The sequence below is a fragment of the Strigops habroptila genome, chromosome 1 (genome assembly GCF_004027225.2).
Source record: "Strigops habroptila isolate Jane chromosome 1, bStrHab1.2.pri, whole genome shotgun sequence".
In the NCBI taxonomy this organism is placed as follows: domain Eukaryota; kingdom Metazoa; phylum Chordata; class Aves; order Psittaciformes; family Psittacidae; genus Strigops; species Strigops habroptila.
The window spans coordinates 31,581,824-31,602,085 of record NC_044277.2 but is presented as its reverse complement, the minus strand read 5'-3'; the positions used below and the strand labels follow the sequence as shown (position 1 = coordinate 31,602,085).

At 35.6% G+C, this 20,262-nt stretch overlaps 1 protein-coding gene across 2 annotated transcripts in view; it reads left to right on the top strand.

Moving 5' to 3' along the window:
* Positions 1-20,262, top strand: part of HNF4G (hepatocyte nuclear factor 4 gamma) — a 61,009-nt gene that overhangs the window by 31,344 nt on the left and 9,403 nt on the right. For both annotated transcript variants that reach the window (XM_030485615.2, XM_030485623.2), the window contains exons 3-5: positions 11,944-12,112; positions 13,099-13,193; positions 16,724-16,830. In XM_030485615.2, coding sequence (XP_030341475.1) covers positions 11,967-12,112; positions 13,099-13,193; positions 16,724-16,830 — 348 coding nt within the window. In that variant the 5' untranslated portion in view covers positions 11,944-11,966. The remainder of the gene's footprint in view (positions 1-11,943; positions 12,113-13,098; positions 13,194-16,723; positions 16,831-20,262) is intronic.

Here is a 20,262-nt window from a genome sequence, read left to right as displayed (position 1 = left end):
GGATCTGAATTTATAGGACTTACTTACAATGCAGATGCCTCTTTCCATAAAGGTATCAAGTGACCAGGTCCTCCATGATTCTCAGGACAGCCCTGTTCGTATTTTCCAAGGAGATACTGTTGTCATTTAATGTTTGCTGAAACCGAGAATGATGTTGTTCTCTTAAGGAAAATATAATTTAATATGAAATTTCTTGGTTTATGACCTAGTGTAATGGTTTCTTTGGCCCAATTTAGGATTTTTAGAAGCTTTGGGTTGTTGGTTTTGATATAATTTACAAGCTGTATTTCCAGCAGTACTCAATCCCATAATATATTATTGTTCTCATAAGGGAAAGCATCCCTTTAAAATTCAGGGTATTTAACATGCATGGCTCCCCAGAAAATGAGTTGTTCTAAAAAAATCTTCATATTTATTCGATGTATAAAATTGAGTAATTTTAATACTATAAACAGCTGTTCCCAAATATCATTGAAACAGAATACATGCCTTTATGTTTTTGTGTTGTTCCTTTGTGGGGGTAGTATTTTGAAATTTCTGTCCTTTTGTTGTAATTTCAGTTTAAACTCATAGACTTTAACATGCTCTGAACTTCTCATTAACTGATTTTCATAAGAATGAAAATGAGAGAAGTTGTCAAGCTAAGCATAACCATGATAGTGTCTCAGAAGAGTTAAGTCAAGTGTGTTGACACAACGTTCTTTCTGCAGGAATGTGATGAGTCAGTGTAGACTCTAGTTAAAAATTTTAATTTTAGACAGAGTAACTGAAAATAATGGGAATTCTCTGCCTAGTTATTTAATTAGCCTTTTACATAGGACCAAGAGTTATATACTCACTAGCACAGGCAGAAGTGTACTGAGTTTGTTTTGAAACAGTATGTAGAATATATAATTCAGAAGAGGATAGAATATAGAAATTTGAAGACTTGCTGTGGTTAATTCATCACATAGAAAAGAAAGATTCTAGGCAAACTTAAAAAAAAAAGCGCCAAACAAACCTTACCTTTATGCTGGTTAACCTTTTTTTGAACTCTTATTGTGTATGACAAAGGCAATGGTGTTTATCTGTGGGGGGAAAAAAAAAATCATTATATGGTATTTCTTAAGATAAATGTAGATAATTCGTAAGTAAAATTTATCTAACTGGTTATATAAAACATTGTTTATGAGCAAGTTTGCATAAAAACCTGCCAAGGAATCTTATTAAGAAATTACTAATCACCTGGGGATGACTGAACAAGAGTGTTTAGTCTTGCTTATCAGTGTCACGATGGTTTGGCTTTATCTTACACCTGGACTCTTTCCTCTTTTCTTCTCATTTCATTCTGTTCTGCAGGACAAGTGTCTGGTTAATTTCCTCTGTATATCAGAAAATAATGAGTTACCTGATTTAAGCAAATAAGTAACAAGTGACTCCAGTCATTTAACTGTAGCTCAGCAAAAGTCACTACAAAACTATGCTACAAAAATCCTCTAAGCCATCTAAACTGGCTACACTTCATGGCTATTGTGAGTTTTCAAGAATAAAATGAACTAAAGAATATTAAGCTAAAACAGAAATATTAAATACTAAAGTCTACCTAATAGCAAGTCACATACTTAACAGTATACCTTATCTGTTGCTATGTAAAAAGCAGAAGTATCCTATTTTTTTTGCTTCCTCTCCATGAAAATGCACAATCTTCTAATAGTGCTTGCTAACCTCAGATAGGGTTAGCAAATTTACTGTTAATCTGGACACAAAGCAAGCACAGGAATGGATTGAAGTGGAAAAATACAGATTTGTGACTATCTTGTGGAGAGAATCTGCACATGGACAATACAGTGTCAAAAATTACTAGGATCCAGTATGTAGAAGGGAGAGTTTCCCCCTGTCAAATCCGTTTTTGTAGGTATACTCAATGACAATTCAGGAGGCAAATCCAGCTGTCAGAAAAACACTCACAATAAATTCCCGTGTGTACATATATACACATACATATGTATGCATAAACCAAAATTTTAAATCTGCATAACATTTGATACCTACGTATCTTGCAGTCTACTGCAGACAGCCTCCTGGAACAGCTAGATAAAGGAATATATCTACTCTGTGTCCTCAGTCTTTACCTCCAATCTCCTGTACCTGGTGTACTGTGTTCTGACTGAATAGAATAGAACACAGCAGAGCAGAGCAGTCTATTTCTGTTGGAAGGGACTTAACAAATTTCATCTAGTCCAACAGCCTGACCACTTCAGGGCTGACCAAGTTAAAGCCTGTTATTAAGGGCACTTTCCAAATGCCTTTTAAACACTGGCAGGCTTGGGGCATTGACCACCTCCCTAGGAAGCCTGTTCCAGTGTTTGACCACTCTCTCAGTGAATAAATGCTTCCTAATGACCTGGTGCAGCTTTGAACCATTCCCATGCATCCTATCAGTGGATCCCAGTGGATCAGCACCTCCCTATCTCTCCACTTCCCCTCCTCAGGAAGCTGTAGAGAGCAATGAGGTGACCCCTTAACTTCCTTTTTGACTCACTGTCATCAGGCTTCCACTTCACCATTAGCTATCCCTCTAAATCTTCTATAAATGTGTTTCTTCAGTAGGCACCATCACAACCTTGACTCTTCCATCACTGAGACACACTGGTCTCTATCAGTGCCTTTGCACAGCTACTAGTTGATGTTTTGTGGTGACCTGTATACAGTGGTCTGTGTATGACCTCTTGACTATGAGATGTCTTTTTCTGGACTATTTCCTATTCTTCAGCAATGGTATTAATTAGTGAAAGGCTGCCCTATGCTAAGTTGTAGGCCGAGAAAGCTCAGGAGAAAGTTTTTAAGTTATTAGATGCTGACATACAGTTTTCATAGGTGTAATCCAGCTCTCCTTAGTTGAAGAAATTCAGTGCAACATAATAATAATAATGTGAAATAAAAATAGCAAAAATCTTCCTGAATCTGGTAGGTAATCAAGGACTGGAGAGTGCAGCTGCAGGACCACCGCACATAGCTACACCACTCGTTTCATGACAGCACGCACAAGCCATCTGGAAATTGCAGAAAATGTTATCTTAATAATTTTGATCTATGCAGATAGTGGATGAATGCAATATGAGAATCATCCTCAAAGCACACCTTTCTGTTAAAGAGAGAATGCAACTAAGAGTTTGCAAACTGGTATGTGTCTTGTACCTTGGGAGGCGCTACTCAAGGTATTCACTGATATATATGTGCATGTGTAAGTGATAAATAAAATCAGATAAACCAGATAGATTTGTTTACCTTGACCTTAAGTACTGGATGTAACATCTTCCCTTTGCATATGACACCGTTATATTGCTGTTGCTATGCTAGTAGCATGTCCCCTCAATGACAGTATGGTATATAAAGTGAATAAATCATCTATCCTTTTAGAATAAGCTGCTGGATGATCTTAAAGTGGGCTATATCCTTAGCCAGTGTAAATTATCTTCAGAATTATCCTGCAGCAACTATTCTTCAGGCTCAAAATATTTTAGAGCTTTCATAATCCTTTGATATTTCCCCTCAAGTACAGACAGGGCAAAGACCCTAGTGGATACAAGATTAAAATTGTAAATTGCATTTCATAGAATTTGGAGTATTAAATCTCTTACTACCTTTCGAAACTCTGATGTAGATTACTTATTGACATCTTCATAACTATTTTGGGACTGTTTCCAGCTTGAAAAATGTGCTGAATAGGGTGGGTCTATAGTGTTTGACAAGTCAGAAGCCAGGCATGTTCTTTGTTTTCTACATTTATTCATATTCATGGTAGTTGATGTTGTAGCTGGGTGTTCTTAAAGATGGATACTTTATGAAGCCCAAAGCATAAATATAAAGACAATTCAGACCTTGCAATACTGGTCTGTTCCATGTTATACAAAAATGAAAAAATAAAAAAAACAACCCAACCCTCATCATAACTTATTAAAGAAAGCTATGTATTTTTCCTGTGTGATACAGTGGAGCTCAACATAATGAATCATCAATTCAAATGAAAAAAGGGGCAGATTCAATGTGTACGAATCTCATTTTTATAGGATGCCTGAGGTGGTCTGAGTGTCTAGAAACATGTGTAATAGAAACAGGCTTAGCCTAGACTTTCCACAAAGGTTTGTACTTAGGTTCCACCTGGCATGATTTGTTGCAGCTTATCTTACCACCTTGCCTAATAAGTGTGCCATGAAAACCTGTTACTCGGTTCTGGTACTGGCTTTGCTGGTTTTATTTAACCACTGGATTTTTAGGAAAAAGTCAAAAGGAAGATGCAAACTGAAAAGGCACAGAAGCCTCTAAGTGCCATAAATTTACTCAGTAAAGCTGATAGTTGATGCTGGGTTTGAGAAGTGCATATGAGATGGTGCCTTTGATCATCTTACTGGAGGCAGTTGTGCTGTACATTTACTCTCATGATTCACAAATTGTTCTGAAAAATCTTTTAACATTAACCAGTTCAAAGGCAATTTTGTCCTTGTTTGGATCTGAATTTTTTTTTTTTTTTTTTTGGGGGGTGTTGGTGGGGTGGACATGGAGTGACTGTGTTAAGACGCTTGCTGTAATGTTTTAATGTTGTAAGGGATTGTAGCCATGTTTCCATCATGGTATTTAGGTCTTAAGCACAAATGACTATTTATTTTCCAAGATTTCTAAGACATTTGGTGATTGACAGTTAGATTTTATCACTAACTTTTAGATCTGATCCAACTTTTACATTTTTATTTAAAAAATAAAAAGCCAGCCATCTCTATTAAGTAAAGTAATACTACAGTGTTACAAATCCTTTAATGTCAAACGTCATAATTTTATATGTTTTGGAATACAAGCAAACATTTCCCAGTCATTACTCATGGACCATTTATGAAATACTTGGGTGTGGGTGGCAGCAGAGCTGATGTAATGATGACTGTCAGTGCTCTCCCTGGTGCTGAGGGTATTTTACAGGAGAGGAATCCCTGATCTAGTATTACATGAGCGTGTATCTCTGTAAGGCAAAGATGAGATTCTGTGCTTTTGGCCAATGAACTCTCTAATGTGAAGATCTTTGTCTACTTTTACTTTAGTAAGGAGATGTTCTGGCTCAGCTCATACAGTTTCAATAGGGTTTGTTAGTACAGTCTTCCTGCGTATCCCATCTCAGGTATGTGCCAGCAAATGGGATGGGAGACACATTAAAATGTGTGTTTTATCAACATACTGGGTAAATATGCTAGTTTACTGACAAAAATAGGATGCCTTCTGAGTATGTCCACCTTAACTCATTGTACTTACAAAGCAAGAAATATTGTGAAGATGTGTTACTCACTTAGAAAACATGGAAACAAGAAAAAAAACCCTTTAAATTAAGACTTTCTTCTGGGGATCTACATTTCTTACTGAGCTGGAATGTAAAAGGACATATTGCTACTTATTAAAAGAAGAAAAAAAAAAAGAAAACCAAAACTGTTTTCAGTAGTGATAGTAGTTTGAGGTTCGTTTTTATTTACAAGAACACTTTTTATGGAAATAACCTTTATTTTATTAGCTTGTGTTCTGTTTTATAGCACAGCCAGAAAGAATGATTACATTTACTATGGAGAGCTGAGCAATTAACAGAGTTAATAGTCTTCAGATAAAATAGGAATGCTTTCTGTATGTGATTGTAAAGCCATCAGATTTAAAGAAAAAACACAACAAACAACATGAGCAAAACTATTATTGTGTACCTTCGTCTTTCTTCACAATTACTGAAAAATTTATTTTGAAAAATCATTTCTCACTCGAGTTTATAGTACCGCGTATCTCAAAGGAATGTTTCTCAGTTTGACTAATTATATAATTTTAAAACTTCTGCTTACCTAAGTCTAATATTTCTTGGCCTCCAGTAGTAGATGACTTAACTTAGAATTTGAAAGAATGTCTCATACTACAAGCTGCAAGATCATTCATAATTTAAAAATCAGTGCAGGTATCCAATATGAAGAGAAATATGCTGTGTGGGGGGTCTGAATACTAGTGAACACTGTAAAACTTGGATTGACATAGGACCAAAAGGTGTTCATCATTAGCTTCTTTCTTCAACTGCTCTAATTCCAGGACTGCATTCTGATCCCCCTAAATCAGAAATACTAATTATACATATTAAGCATATTAATACTTTGCAGTAGTCATTAGTATACATTAATTGTTCATGATATACATCATTGTGCCAAAAATCCCCCAGAAAGCAGATTTTTATGAATGTAAGATGTCACTATGAGAAATTTCCTTAGCAAAACATGAAAAAAAATAGTATAAAGAACATCTTTCCTATAGTGCACATTTTTCCATATTAAAAAATCAATTGAAATGAGTTTTTATATGACAGAAGTATGAAGAGTCAATTCATTCCCTCTCTTTAGTAGTCACTGAGGGGCCTGTTTTGGCAGCACTGAAGAAATTCTGCTAAGACCAGAGGGAATAGCAGAATTTGATCATGTCATAGATGATATCTTCCATCTTACATTCATTCCCTTATCTTAAATTTACTCATATGCCAGAATGTTGTCAGGACTGGAGTTTTGAAATAAAAGTCAGCTAGTTTTAGATTTGTTTGTATTTGTGCAGCATAAAATTTTGGTATGAAAAAGCCAGAGATTATTTACAGAAAATCTTATCAAACCATATGCACTGAGAAACAAAAGATAATTCTAACATGTAAACATTTGTATATTATTTTAAGTAGCATATTTAATGCAATGAATCTTTTGTCATGTAATTAGTAACTAGTTTTGTAGCAAATACTATAAAAATTCAAAAATGTCGCAAATACAACAAATTCTGCTACTGAAGAAACTTTTCAAACTTAGCCATTAGGTAGTATAAAAATTATTCCTTTTTGTGATGAAGCTACTGTGATTTCCTAAACAAATATGAGCTGTTGGCAAATAACTTTACATCAGTCTAGTTTAATATGCTTCTTAAGAAAAATAAGAAAGTATTAGCTATGGTTAAGGACAGGGCAACTTTGAATATATCTAGTACTGTGAGATCTGTGAGATGATACTTTCTGAGTAGAATATTTTCCATGATTGTAGGCATGAAATATTCTAACATTTCAATCATAAACTTAAGTATATTATAAAATTCACATGTTATGTCTTCTGTAGTGCATAGGAAGTATTTGTAGTTACATTGGTTCTTAATAAAAGTGCTATTCGTAGGGAGGCAGAACTTTATAGATTTGTCATTTTTTAAGTACAAAGTTTTTCAGTTTTTTGATATTGAATATAATAATGAATGAACGGTTTAAAGGAAAGGGAATAACAATAGGTTGAAAAGTACAGCAGACCCTGTGGAAACCCTCCAAAATCTGTGGAGAATTTATGCAAGCAGTACCATGGTTATAAATGCTTTTTGGTTTGGGGATACCACTGTGACTTAGACAAGAACCCTGTTGTCATAATTAAGTCACTGGAATCCACTGGAGTCAGGAGGAGAACTGGCCTGAGACTGCATCTGTGTGTCCACAGGGAGATAGGATTATTTGTGCCTCTCAGGTTACCCTGGGGACTTGGAAATTGGAAGGATGAATTTCAAAAGGCTTTTTTTCTAGGTCTCTTCCTGTAAATTTTCCTTCTTCGTTGGTAGCTTGTCTGTCATCTATCTCTTAATCAAAGAGTTCTTTTATTGTGCCATTTTACAGCTACTTACACTGAACAGCAACTGCAGGCATTCTTTCCATTCAAATACGCATTTCAATGATGTAAAAACAGTTACTAGCTCCTGTTAATTAAACATAAACTGGGCAGTTTTCCTATATATGTAAACTTTAATGTAACTGTTGTTCAGCAATGTCAAGGGTAGTTTTCTGTAAACGATTTATTGAGAAGTAATAACATTTGAAGTTCTGCTATCCAACATTTAAAAGCACCTGATTAGCAAGTGAAATTCAGCTATCTTTTGCACAGATTGAAGCAGTTTTACAGGAGCATTTTTAACTGGATTTGTACAGGGCATGTGTACCAGATGATGAACAATGATGACCTACTGAGATACTCTTCTTTTCAGAGAAGGTGAATGTTATTTTTTTTCCCTATGTGTCTGAATGGTGCTTGAAAACAACATGCTGCTATCACATCTTGTGTGAAGAAGGGTTAGAGCAGGAAGCTGCCTTCTAAGAGTGTGCAAGGTCCACTGCCTAGAGCCATTGCAGCAATACAGTGTGTGGTGGAGGGGATCTATACACTGGCCTTGCTGTAGAGCTCGTGTTGCTCGAGGCCTTGGTTAAGCGTGCCTACACAGCCAGCTCATTGCCACTGTTAAAGAATGCTACCAGTTGTAAAAATGAGAGGGCTTGCATCTGTCTTTTAAAATATGATGATGGATGTTTTGGGTATGAGGATAGTCCATAATCCTATCACCCTTCATTATTGTCCTGAACAGAGAGAGCAAAATGGCATCTGAACCTACTTGCATACAATAAGCAGAGTTTTTTGTTTAGGACTGATTATACCACACAATGGACAGCAAAATGTGTAGCAGGGCATAGGAGATAGGAAGCTTCCTGCATGTCCTTGAGTTCACTCAAGAGCTGGAACCAGTACAACTTCTGATAAGGTTATTCCATAAAGCATTCCAAGATTATCAGAAGGGTTGCACTGTATCATAAAAGAAAAAAACCCCACAGGTAGAATATAGCATGCAGAAGCAGTTTTCCAGCTCCTCCCATTGCAGCACAAAAGTGACACAGTTATAGTTAACTTTGGATTATCAATCACTGTGAAACAGAATGGGAGGGTTATACATTTGAGCAGCTTTTTCACTGGTTTTGCATTCAATGATGAGGCTTTCGGAACCAATGCTAGACATGGAAACGGCTAACTACAGTGAAGTTTTAGATCCGACGTATACGGCACTGGAGTTTGAAACTATGCAGATCCTGTATAACAGCAATGGTGAGTTCTGCTCTCTGATGCAAAATCAAAGCAGTTAACAGAAAAAGTGAAGTTTAGTAATGCTATATGGTGTTAGATAAATGTTTTATTAGTGAAGCATTTGGGGGTTGTCTTCAAACTACAAATCTGCTCTTTTACACTTCATCACTAATTTTAAGTTAATAACATTATAATTCTTTAACATTAAGGAAAATAAAAGAGAGGGGTTTTGGGGGTTTTTTGGTAATAAAATAACTGAACTGTAGTGTCACTAGTCAGTTAATCAAAGGAAGAAAATTGTGTATTCAGCAGTTGCTTTATTTACTGTAAGACAAATGAATAACTAGTATTGACAGCTTGGACATGAAAGAATATTTCATATATAACACTTGGAAGGACTCGCAAAATTATCCAGATACTTGGGGAAAAAATTAGCTACTGTTTCTTGATGTCTAGTTTTTAATTGTTGGACTAATGTTTTATCTATTTAAATGTCAATCTAGCCTTTCTAGGTATGTGTATATATGAACTACAGTGATTTTTTTTTTTTTTAAATCAAATTGTCTTTCTAAAGGCTAGTGTTTAGCTGAGAAAAAGTATATGTGTTTAGCTAATATAACAGTTTAGGTGGAATCTTTAATGCAATACATTTTTGAGAAATTGTATCAATATTATTATGCTTGAAATAGGAAGCACACCATTTTATTCTGCCATCAAGTACTAACCAAAAACAAAAAAGGAAATATCAGTCTATTATAGTGAAGATAGTATCAGGAAAATTAAGCTACTCTAAAATGGCTTTCCAAAACTTCTAACATACTTAAAAACTTGTTTATTGTATCATAAAGTATAATTCATAGATCTATTGTAATAGGTATTTTTAAAAGGCAGAGCAAATATTTATTGATTTGCAGGGAAAATACTTATCTGCATTTCCACATATTCCTGCCTAACTTAGAACCTACGTTCTAAGTTGTTTTCATTGTTAGGCTTGAAGTTTTATCTGAATTTCTGATGTTACTTTAGAGCAAGCTTAGTAAACAGAAAGGTAGATTTGATTATTGATTTAGGAAGAGAAAACAGACCTTTATGCCCGAAGTGATTCTGAAGCTATCAACAATGATTATGCAACTTTTAGATTATTTCTCTGCTTTTTTTTCTAGTATGGGTGAATTCATTGGTCATTTGTTTTTTTGCTGAATATCACTTTTTCAGATCTGTTGATACATAAAATGGGAAAGCAGATTAGGGAGATTATGCTGTTTTACATTAGATGTTGGTGATTATCCACTGTAAGTGATTACTTTAATAATTATTAGTTATTAGGTGTAGCCTTTTCCTGTTTAGAGTTTCCTTTGAGTTTAGCCTAAGTATTTTCTTATAGAATTTACACAAACATTGTCCTGCAGCTACAGTGCTAATCTGGAACTGAAAGCTGCCTCTTATGAACCTTCCTATGTGTCTTTTCTAGCTGCCTAAATTAACTGCTAACATTCAGAGAAGTTTAAAAAGCCACATTCAGGCAGATTATGCAGTTCTGCTGAAATCAAAGAATTTTGAAAAATCAGGTGAATTTCCCAAATGTTTTGTTTTGAATAATGCCAAGAAAAATAAATATATCCTTACATATACACCAAGCTTATGTTGCTATGAAATATTTCACCATAAAATTTATATATTGTATTTTTAATTATTCTGCTGTATCATACGAATCAAAATTTCAAAACTCCAAAAGAATGGGTTTATATTTTTCTAGCTAAAGTAATTCTCTAACCCATTTTTAAAATTAATTGTCTAGTTATGACAAAACATAGGTTTAAAATAAAATATTTACAGAACTGAATTCTTACCTTTAAGTTTTCATTTGTATTTAGTCAGTTTTTAATATAATTCCTATCAAGTATGTCTTTGTAAAATAAAAAAAAAATGTGGCTTCTTCTCTCTTTGTCTAAAGAATTCTGTTTAAATTGTAAGATTTTTGGGATACAATGAACATTTTATAATATATTTGTATAATAATATATTTCAGTTGGATGTAGTACTTTATGAATAATAGTATGTATCAGTGTGAACAGTTTTATTTTTCGATGTGTCAGCTATTCCTGAACTCAGGTACTCAACTCTCGAATGCATGTTTGAGTAACTAATTAATGTGGCACTCTTTCCTCTCCCTGACAGAAAAACTACAAATGTTTAGGGCATAATACAAACAGCTTTTCTTTTCTAAAACCAGAAGCATAACAGCAAAAGCTATTTTGTAATTATTTCCTTGAACTCATCTGTTAAACACGGAGACTCAAAGAAGAATAGATATGTCTCTTTTGATTTCAGGTGAATTTCTTCAGTACTGTTTACCATATTCAGTGACTAATTGTTAATCACGAAGCTAATATTCTTTTGTACAAGTAAAGTCTGCACCAATGTTCCTTTGAAAATTTGTTCAAGGAAATAACAGTCTTTTTAACATGCAATCTTTGTTCATCAAGTATTGTGCAAAAAAAAGGTTTGTCTTGTCTTTTTTTTTTTTTTTTTTTTTTTGTTTTCTGTCATGGCAATGGCGGGGGGTTGGAACTAGAGATCTTAAGATCCTTTCCAACCCTAACTATTCTATGATTCTACGTACTTTTGTATGATAGTTGCCAGTTATTACCAGCTCCTATAAGAATTGATGTAAGAGATCTTTGCCAGCTAACTAGCCAGCACTGCTTTGTGCCAAAGTTCCTCTTCATGTTAGCAAGAATGTGTATGTAATTATACATGCAGAGTTACACTTTAATTTTTAACTCCTTTCAGTTGGAAAGAATTTAGAAGAAAATTACTTGCTATTTTGAACTTCATAAACTCTGTTAACATCTCTGTAACTTTGAAAGTGTTGATCTGGATAAGAACTGGATGTAATCGGATATAATGTATTATATAAATAATAGGTAGCAATTAAAAAAGAAAAGGCCAGAAAAAAAGCCTCCATTTAAGTACAAATTTTCATGGGGTGGTTGTTGAAAGTCATGTCTATAACTACGTATGTTGCTCTTACCTCCCTCAGACAGTTCAGGAGACACCGTCAACATGAATGCCACTGACAATGGGGTCAGCAGTCTCTGTGCGATATGCGGAGACCGAGCAACCGGAAAACATTACGGTGCTTCCAGTTGTGATGGATGCAAGGGATTCTTTAGACGCAGTATACGGAAAAATCACGTGTATACATGCAGGTAATTCAAAAGTTCAGAGATACTAAATTAATGAATTTAAGCAAATATTACTTTCAGACTTTTCAGAACTATGTCAGGGTATATTCATTTTTTTCTTACTGAATTCTAACCAGCATTTTTGATGAGCATGTGTTTTATGGTATATTCTTATGATCTTATAATGGGAAAAAAAAGTCTTTTGTTCAAGACTACTTGATATTACACATTCCAGATGTCTGTTGAGATGTCCCCCCTGTCAGTCTGAATGGCAATCTGCTAATTTCTGGATGTCTGGCTGCCCAAATTATCACACTACAGGTCTGTGCACTATGACAAATTGCTCTGTTCATGCACAAGTCCATAAAACATTAGTTTTAAACTGTGCACAAAATATATGGGCACCTCTGTGAGTTTAGACAAATCACTACAGGAGAAAACTTTTTGTAAGAATGGCTTGTGACTGGAAATGTTGTTTGCTACACTTTTCCTTCATTGTTCAATGTTAGCATTAGTTTAATACTTCCTGTTTAGGTTGTCATTTGTAATGATACAACATGTAGCTTGTTCATTGATATCTCCCAGAAAGAGTAAACTTTGCCAGCTAGAGCTCCTCCATGCCAGCCACACTTGGCATCTTCCTTGATGGTCCTTTCCTTTTTCTATTTATAGCTTTTCCTCCCTTTTTCCCCTACCACCATTTGATGCAGCCAGTTACCGACACATCTCACAAATAAGCTTAAATGTAAATGCACATAACTCCAAAATCTTCCATGCTTGCCCATTCCAATGCATATATGTGTCTATACACACACGTATATTCCTGCAAACTAAGCAGATATGAAATATCTCTCAAAACTAATTAATAAAAAAAAAATTAAACAACAGAAGAAGAAAGTTGTGGTTATAGACATTATTCTGATAGGCGAGACTACTTAGTTTTTCCTTTTCATAATCAGAGTGCTGCTTTATTAATGCTTTATACGTTTACCTCTTCTTGTATCTGATAGATTTAACCGGCAATGTATTGTTGACAAGGACAAAAGGAATCAATGCAGATACTGTCGTTTAAAAAAGTGTTTTCGAGCAGGAATGAAAAAAGAAGGTAATGGAGTAATTTATTATTTGATATAAAAGGAGAAATAACCTGAGTTAGTTTTAAAATGAAATAAAAATTCTAAAAAACTCCAGCAGAATAATTCAATGGAAAGTCTGCTATAATGCCTTCATGATGAAAAAATGCTTTTGCATTGAGGTGGAATATGCATCATCTAATTTTCAGGTGGGCAAGCAGTTCCAACACTGAGCATTAGCAAATATATGGGTTTAAAATAAATTTGCAATTGTTTAACCCATGAATCCTGGCACCAAGATTAATTGATTTCGAAGTGGTGAGCCGTCACCCGGAAAAGTTCAAAGTGTGAGATTTTAATTTCTACCAAATTTGAGTCATAAAATGTCTGTCTGGGATTTTGCTTCTACCCAGTTGAAGTAATGATAGTGCAAATTTACTGGTTATTGCCTCAAATTTAAATGTTTGAAGCATTAAAGCCAGAGGAAGCAAAAAAGTGGTGGTGAGAACAGTAGTGGTAGCTGTCAGTGAATTCTCCACATTAATTAAAAATTTTTATAATCTCATTAGGACTTAATATGGGAAGATTGTTACTTCCTAGTGTCACAGTGATCCTTCTGTCGAAGTGGAAGGACCAGATGACCACCGGAGCAGAGCAATAGGGAACGCAAGGCAGTGGGAGTATCAGAGGATTTTTGTATCAGGTTGTTGGGGCTGTTGCTTCACTGGCAGTTACGATATAGAGTCAAAAGACATCCCGATCTGGTTCCAATAAGCACTCAGAAATGGTTCATCATAAACTTTGCTACCTGTTTTGTTTGGAGCATGGTGTATCTGCCTGAAGGCCAGTCTGCAATGTGAGTGTGCAGTTCTCCTGTACTGTAACTAGGTTATAATATTTTTAGTCTATACATAGCTTCCCTAAGAAAAAGGAAGCTGTTTCTTTATGCTCTTTTACATCAATACTATAGTACTGCTCTGCTAGTGATCAAGTTTTGGTATGAGGTAAAACGTATTTTCTCCTTACAGCTGGATGGGGATAGTTTAAACAGTGTTAAACTGCATATGCATGAAATGCATTTGCTAATTCTTGTGACTCTCTTGAATACAGTTTAGCCTTTTGGAATTTGAGCCATTAAAATCAGTAACATATTGTATATATATTATCAATCTGACATGAAAAAAAGGGGAAACCTGTGTGTGCACAGCAGCTCTAAAAGTTTTGCAAAATGCAAAGCTTCAGAGACTTTCAAGCCCCAGGATTAAAGAATAGTTTAGCTCAGAAGGGACATCTGGAAGTAATCTACTGTAGGCCCCCATTTAAGGCCAACTTCTATGTTCAGTCAGGTAGCTTGAGACCCTGACCAGCCAGATTTATACGGTTGTTTGAGAGGAGACATTCCACAACGTCTCCCAGCAACTTCTTCCAGTGCTTGACCACCCTTTTTTCCTTATAATTAGAATGTGTCTTACTGCAATTAGGGTAGTGTCCATTGCCTCCGGTTCTTTCACTGTGCATCTAAGAAGAACCTGGCCCCATTTCCTGTAAACTACAGAAATTAAGACCCCCACCTCTTGCCTCGGTCCTGTCTTTTCTACATAAGTAAAGATGCCTCTGTCTTGTGCAGCTTGTGAGTTACATCTCCATAGCCCTCAGCTGAACACTGCCCAGTTTCCTCATGTACTGGGGAGCTCAAAACCAGAGAAATAATCACTTATACTAACTGACATTGCCATAAGGCACATTGCTGACTCTTGTTTATGAAGTGAAGATGTATCCTGCACAAAACTTTTAACCTAATATACTCCACATGGCCTCCTCTGGTCCCACTACCTATATAAATTTAGTTTTTCATTCCATCCAAACAATGTTTATTTAAGGCTTCCCAGTGGTAAAATAATTCAAAACACTGAACTGTAAATTTCGCTGCTTGTGTGTTGTTATATACCTCTCTACACCATCAGAGGATGTCTTATAGTGTAAGTGTAGCAGAGCCTATATGATAGTTTCTCAGCTTGTTTCTAGCAAATGGCTTTCTTCAGGAGAAAGGTGAGAAAGGCTTCAGCTATGCAAACCCCTTTTGAGCAAATATTCCCCCTTCCGCATGGAGTCTCTGTTTAAGGCAATTTTAGCCTGAACCAACAAAAGAGCTTTAGCAAGACAGACAATCCAGTCTAATAATCCAAAATTATGCATATGCAGGAGAAAACTGAAGCATTTCCCTATGATTTTTAAAGTGCTCCAGCAGTGACTTTTACCAGTGATTGTCAGAGGAGCTGACTATTTTTTCTAATACTAATCAGGCCTGACCTTATTTTAATTATCTATGTAGCACTTCAGCTGCTGAGACTCAGTGAATAGGGTTTTCTTCCATTCTTTTGAAAAAGGTTATATTTTTTGTCTTCTGTCTACATGAACATTTAGTGCTTTGTGTTTATCACTGCACAACATTTCTTACTGTGACCTTAGTAAAAGGCCCATCAGTGAGTGTCCTTGGCAGAAAGTTAGTACACCTCTGGAATAAACTATGTTAATTGTTCAGATAAACCGTGAAAACTATCAAGTGAATAGATTTTTTTTTTTTTTTTTTTTTATTGAAGCTTTTGGTACTGCTCCTGAATTCTGTAATGCAGATTGTTTCCCACAAAATAGCAAACATCTTTGGAAATAAAGCTGCTGCTCTTAAAAGATGGTGAGATTCCTTGTGCAATAAAAAGATTTGATCATCACAATTCTTTTTTTTTTTCCTTTCTCCTTGGCCTAACCTTGGACATGATCTAGGTTTTCAAAAAATCTGATTGATACTTTTATTTTTTCTTCTTCCTTCAGTTCAAAAGTTAGCCTTGTTGCTTCATAAGCCTTGTGTGTGCTCATAAAGGATTCCTTATCTAAAGCCCTTTCAACTGCCTTTTTTTTTGGACCCCATGAGACAAAACTTACTGGCCTGAAACTTTTTTGGTGCCTTTTTTTTTCATTTATTTATTTTTATTACTTACTTAATGTTCTGTAAACTGGTTAGGAATGCAGTGTCACTGAGGAGGAGCATGAGATTTGTTTCAAAATTACCTTACTAGTGGCTTAACTTCATGATTCATTCCTGTTTCAGGGTTTCTCACAGGAGAGCAGGAGTAGGGCTTTCAGACTTCCTCTGACTGAGACATTTTGGCAGTGGTGGTGGTGTACAACTTGACCTGTTCAGCAGTCTGGAGATGTCCATTTCTACCCTTATCATAAAACCTCATTTATTAAATTGGTTAAAATAACAAAACTGACAGCATGTATTCAAGTTCAAGGGAAGAAAGAGGTTTTATTGTAATACACCTGGTCATGAAAGTGCTGATAATTCACTATCTATCTACAATTAGTAATACATAGTTTTTATAGGCAAACTGTACAGATAACATAAACATGTATTGTCATCCTTCCTCATTACTCAGAGCTTAAGGAAGGTCTTTTTTGAATGTCACACCTTTCAATTCTTATAGTTATTTAGTAAAATTCTGAAATGATACTGTGTGGCAATGTCTACAAGTCAATAAATGAGATGATTATTCTTTTCCAGCTGTACAAAATGAACGGGACAGGATAAGTACAAGAAGAAACACTTTTGATGGCTGCAACATCCCCTCTATTAGCACACTGTCACAAGCTGAGACACTCTCCCGTCAGGTACTGCGATCAAACTGTTTGAAGACTTAAGACCATTTTTTTGAAAGTTCAATACTTTTCAGTTTCTTACTGTCTTAAATGTAATTATTGAGACTACTTTTTTCCTATTTCCAAAATGTACCCAGCTTTCTCTTCCCAATGAAAGAATCAGTAATAGAATGCATTCTTAAAGTAAAGTCAATAAGAAAAAAGTTCTGTTTTGTCGAGAACAGTATGTTCTAGGTGCCTTTCTTAATAAAGCTTTATGGTTCTTACTGCTTTTAAATGACTTGCTGTCTCAGGCAGCTGGTGGCGTCTGCCTATCCTTAAGGCTAGCTTTCCCATGAAACATTAAGGAAAAAGTTGTCCAAAGCCGTTATAGTCAAAGGGGTGTGGACGCTCACTTCCTTAGATTCTTTTGAAATTCCCATTTTTAATATCCTTAGACATTACAAATATGACAAAGTGTTCCAATTGCAAAGTCTATTCACATCTTACTTTTAAATTTTCTTTGTCTCATCTGAACTTAATTACTGAATTTTCTTTTTCTTTTTTTTTTTTTTCCCCCTATCCAATTAATTGCTGAATGGAACAGTCTCCAATCCTTTTCTGCACCTCAGATAAATCATGGTCATTGATTCTGCATTCTTGCACCTCTTACTAACTTACTTAGGATTTAACTGCCACCTGTCAGATTTCGTGCTGACTGATTTATACATCCCCAAATGTTTTGTAATCTCATCCTTTATCAGCATCTTTCTTTGGGTGCAACTATCTGTAAGAATTGATGCAGGAATGACTGGGTGATAGTCTTTGGCACATATCTCATGTCTGGGCAGACTAGGTGAACATAATGGACCTTCCTACCTTCTTACCTATACAGTATAAGAAATATAACTATTTTTATCTCCTTAGTAATTCTTTGAACTTGCTTATTGTGCTTTTTTGAGTTAGTCCCTTAATCATTTCCAGCTGGTATATGCAATTCAGGAATAAAAGCTGCCTTAAACAGAATCACATCCCCAGCTCTTGCTGCCACAAAGTTCTTTTCATATGGTAGATTCCTGGTCTAAAACATCACCTTGTGTATACACACAAGTTTATTCCACTTATTATTTGGTATGTTGTTGTAGAAGAGAATAGCTCCTGCTATGCCAAGCATATACAAAGATAGATACACTCTTGGCCTTAAAGACCAAGAGGTTACATTAACATGATGGAAAAGTAAAGACTTAAAAGTCCTTGGTTGTCCCTTGATCGAATGGGTCTGTAAGATAAGTTCGGTCCTGAGAAGATACTTGGAGAATGTAGTAGTGTCACAAATCATTGGCCATGTCCTTCAGCTGTGAAATGGGGAAGAAGGTGGCATTCATCCCTTTTAAAAATTTCATATTGAAATAAGGAAAATGAATTCTTTTGTCCCTGAAAATCCCTTCTAGGGGAAAACTATCCAAGTACAAATTTTCTCCTTTAGACCCAGGAGCTTCCAGGATTATGTGAATATGAGAGAGACATGCTGGACTCTTGTAGGAGTGAAAACTTGTGTGTCTGGTGGTTCTCAGGACAATAGGGATATAGTGTTATATTGTCATGTTCATCAGGTCATTAATGGGTACAAGTTGTACCAGGAAAGCTGCACTTTCATCTTGATATAAGACAGAAATTTTTTACAGTGAGAAAAATCAATCACTAGAACAACCTTCCCAGGGATGTGGCAAAGTCTCCATTATGGGAGATTTTCAAGATGTGATTGGACAGGGTGCTAGATAATCTTATATAGGCTTCTTTTACCACGAAAGGTTGAACGAGATGATCTTTTGAGGTCTCTTCCAACTTGGGCTAGTCTATGATTCCATGAAGTCAGCAACTCCAGTGTTGCACCCCTGAAATGACAAGCAGGTTAAAGCAATAAAGAAATAGAAATTCATAGCTTCATGGCCTTATAAAGAGATGCAACCCTAGAAGTTCATAATGAACTCCATGGGAGTCATCACATGAATCCCTAGCAGAAGCTCACTAAGTAATTTCAGCACAGAGTCTATAGTTTGTTCTATAACACGTAATTTATAAAGATGCATAGCTTTGATTAAAAGATATTGAAGGAAGGACAATGTATTAAGTTCATGAGTTATTAAGTCTAACAGTTAAGCAATCTGCCTGTTCTTTTCCTTCTTGAATTAATTTCTAGTTGGTGCATGGTGGTATCTTTTTCTGGTAGATCAGAGTGCCTCTTGCTATCAGAACTCTGTCTAACTACTCGTACTTTTCTGAAAAAAAAGAAGTATGTTGAATTTCTTTACTCTCTTTCTGTACTGATGGTTTTCTAGACTCAATCATTCTGGTAGCTCTCACCTGAATGACACTCAGTATTTTCAACTGCCGTTTCTAGCAATCTGTAGAACATGCCAGAAATGGACTCACGATTACAGCAGGGATTTCACAAATTAGCTGTCTACAAAGAGACAATAGCTCTCAGCTTTTCCCTACATGACAGTCTTTGAATTATGTGTCTGAGGAGTTTTTACTGGCCTAGCTGCTGTATTTCCATGAGAACTAGTGTTCAGGTGGTTAACTGCCATTGATATCTAAGCTGTTTTCAGTGGTTTAGACTACTGAATTACATAGGAAGCACTGAGCCTTAGTTCAGAAGTACAACTCCCTTTGAACACCCAAGGATAATGGTGTTTCACCACAGGTCCCACTGGGGGATTTAACATGGATCTGTGAATGAAGGGGATCTGGTAGGAGTCGACCTAAATGGCACTCACCATCCCGAAATTTTCGTTTCCTTTTCCTTTTCCTTTATCTTTTTCTTTTTCTTATCTTTTTCTTTCTCTTTTTCTTTTCCTTTTCCTTTTTCTTTTCCTTTTCCTTTTTCTTTTTCTGTTTCTTTTTCTTCTTCTTCTCCTCCTTCTTCTTCTTCTTCTGGTATCTTTTTCTTTTTTATCCTGGTATGATAGCAGCTGTAAACTTACCTTTCTTCTCAGAGTCAGTTTTCTCTTAAGTTGTCTTTCCTGCCTGACTTAAGAGCAAGCTTGGTTTTGTTCATTTCCTTGAAAAGACATTAAGAATTTCAGGATTTGGCTCAGTGATTATGTGAAAGTGCCCCAGCTTCATGCCCAGAAAGATACTGCTCTCTTCTTATTTCACAGAACAGTGTTCACTGCAGGTGATCCAATGCACACTCATATCCTTTACATTTGCTCTGAAATGTTCTCAGGCCTCTGCCTATACTGCTGTTTCATCCTTAGAAACCGTTCTCCTCCAGGCACTAAAACCACCCTGTTTTACCTTCTAAAGTTAATGATACTTATCTTTTCACTAGAAGAACATGATGATAGCCCTTTCTCTCTCTCTTTCTTTGCCCTTAATGTTGCTGCATGCCCCTATGAGCTCTTTTTTTTTCTGAAGTGAAGTAAATATCAACCATTTCAAAGGAATTAAAAAACTCAC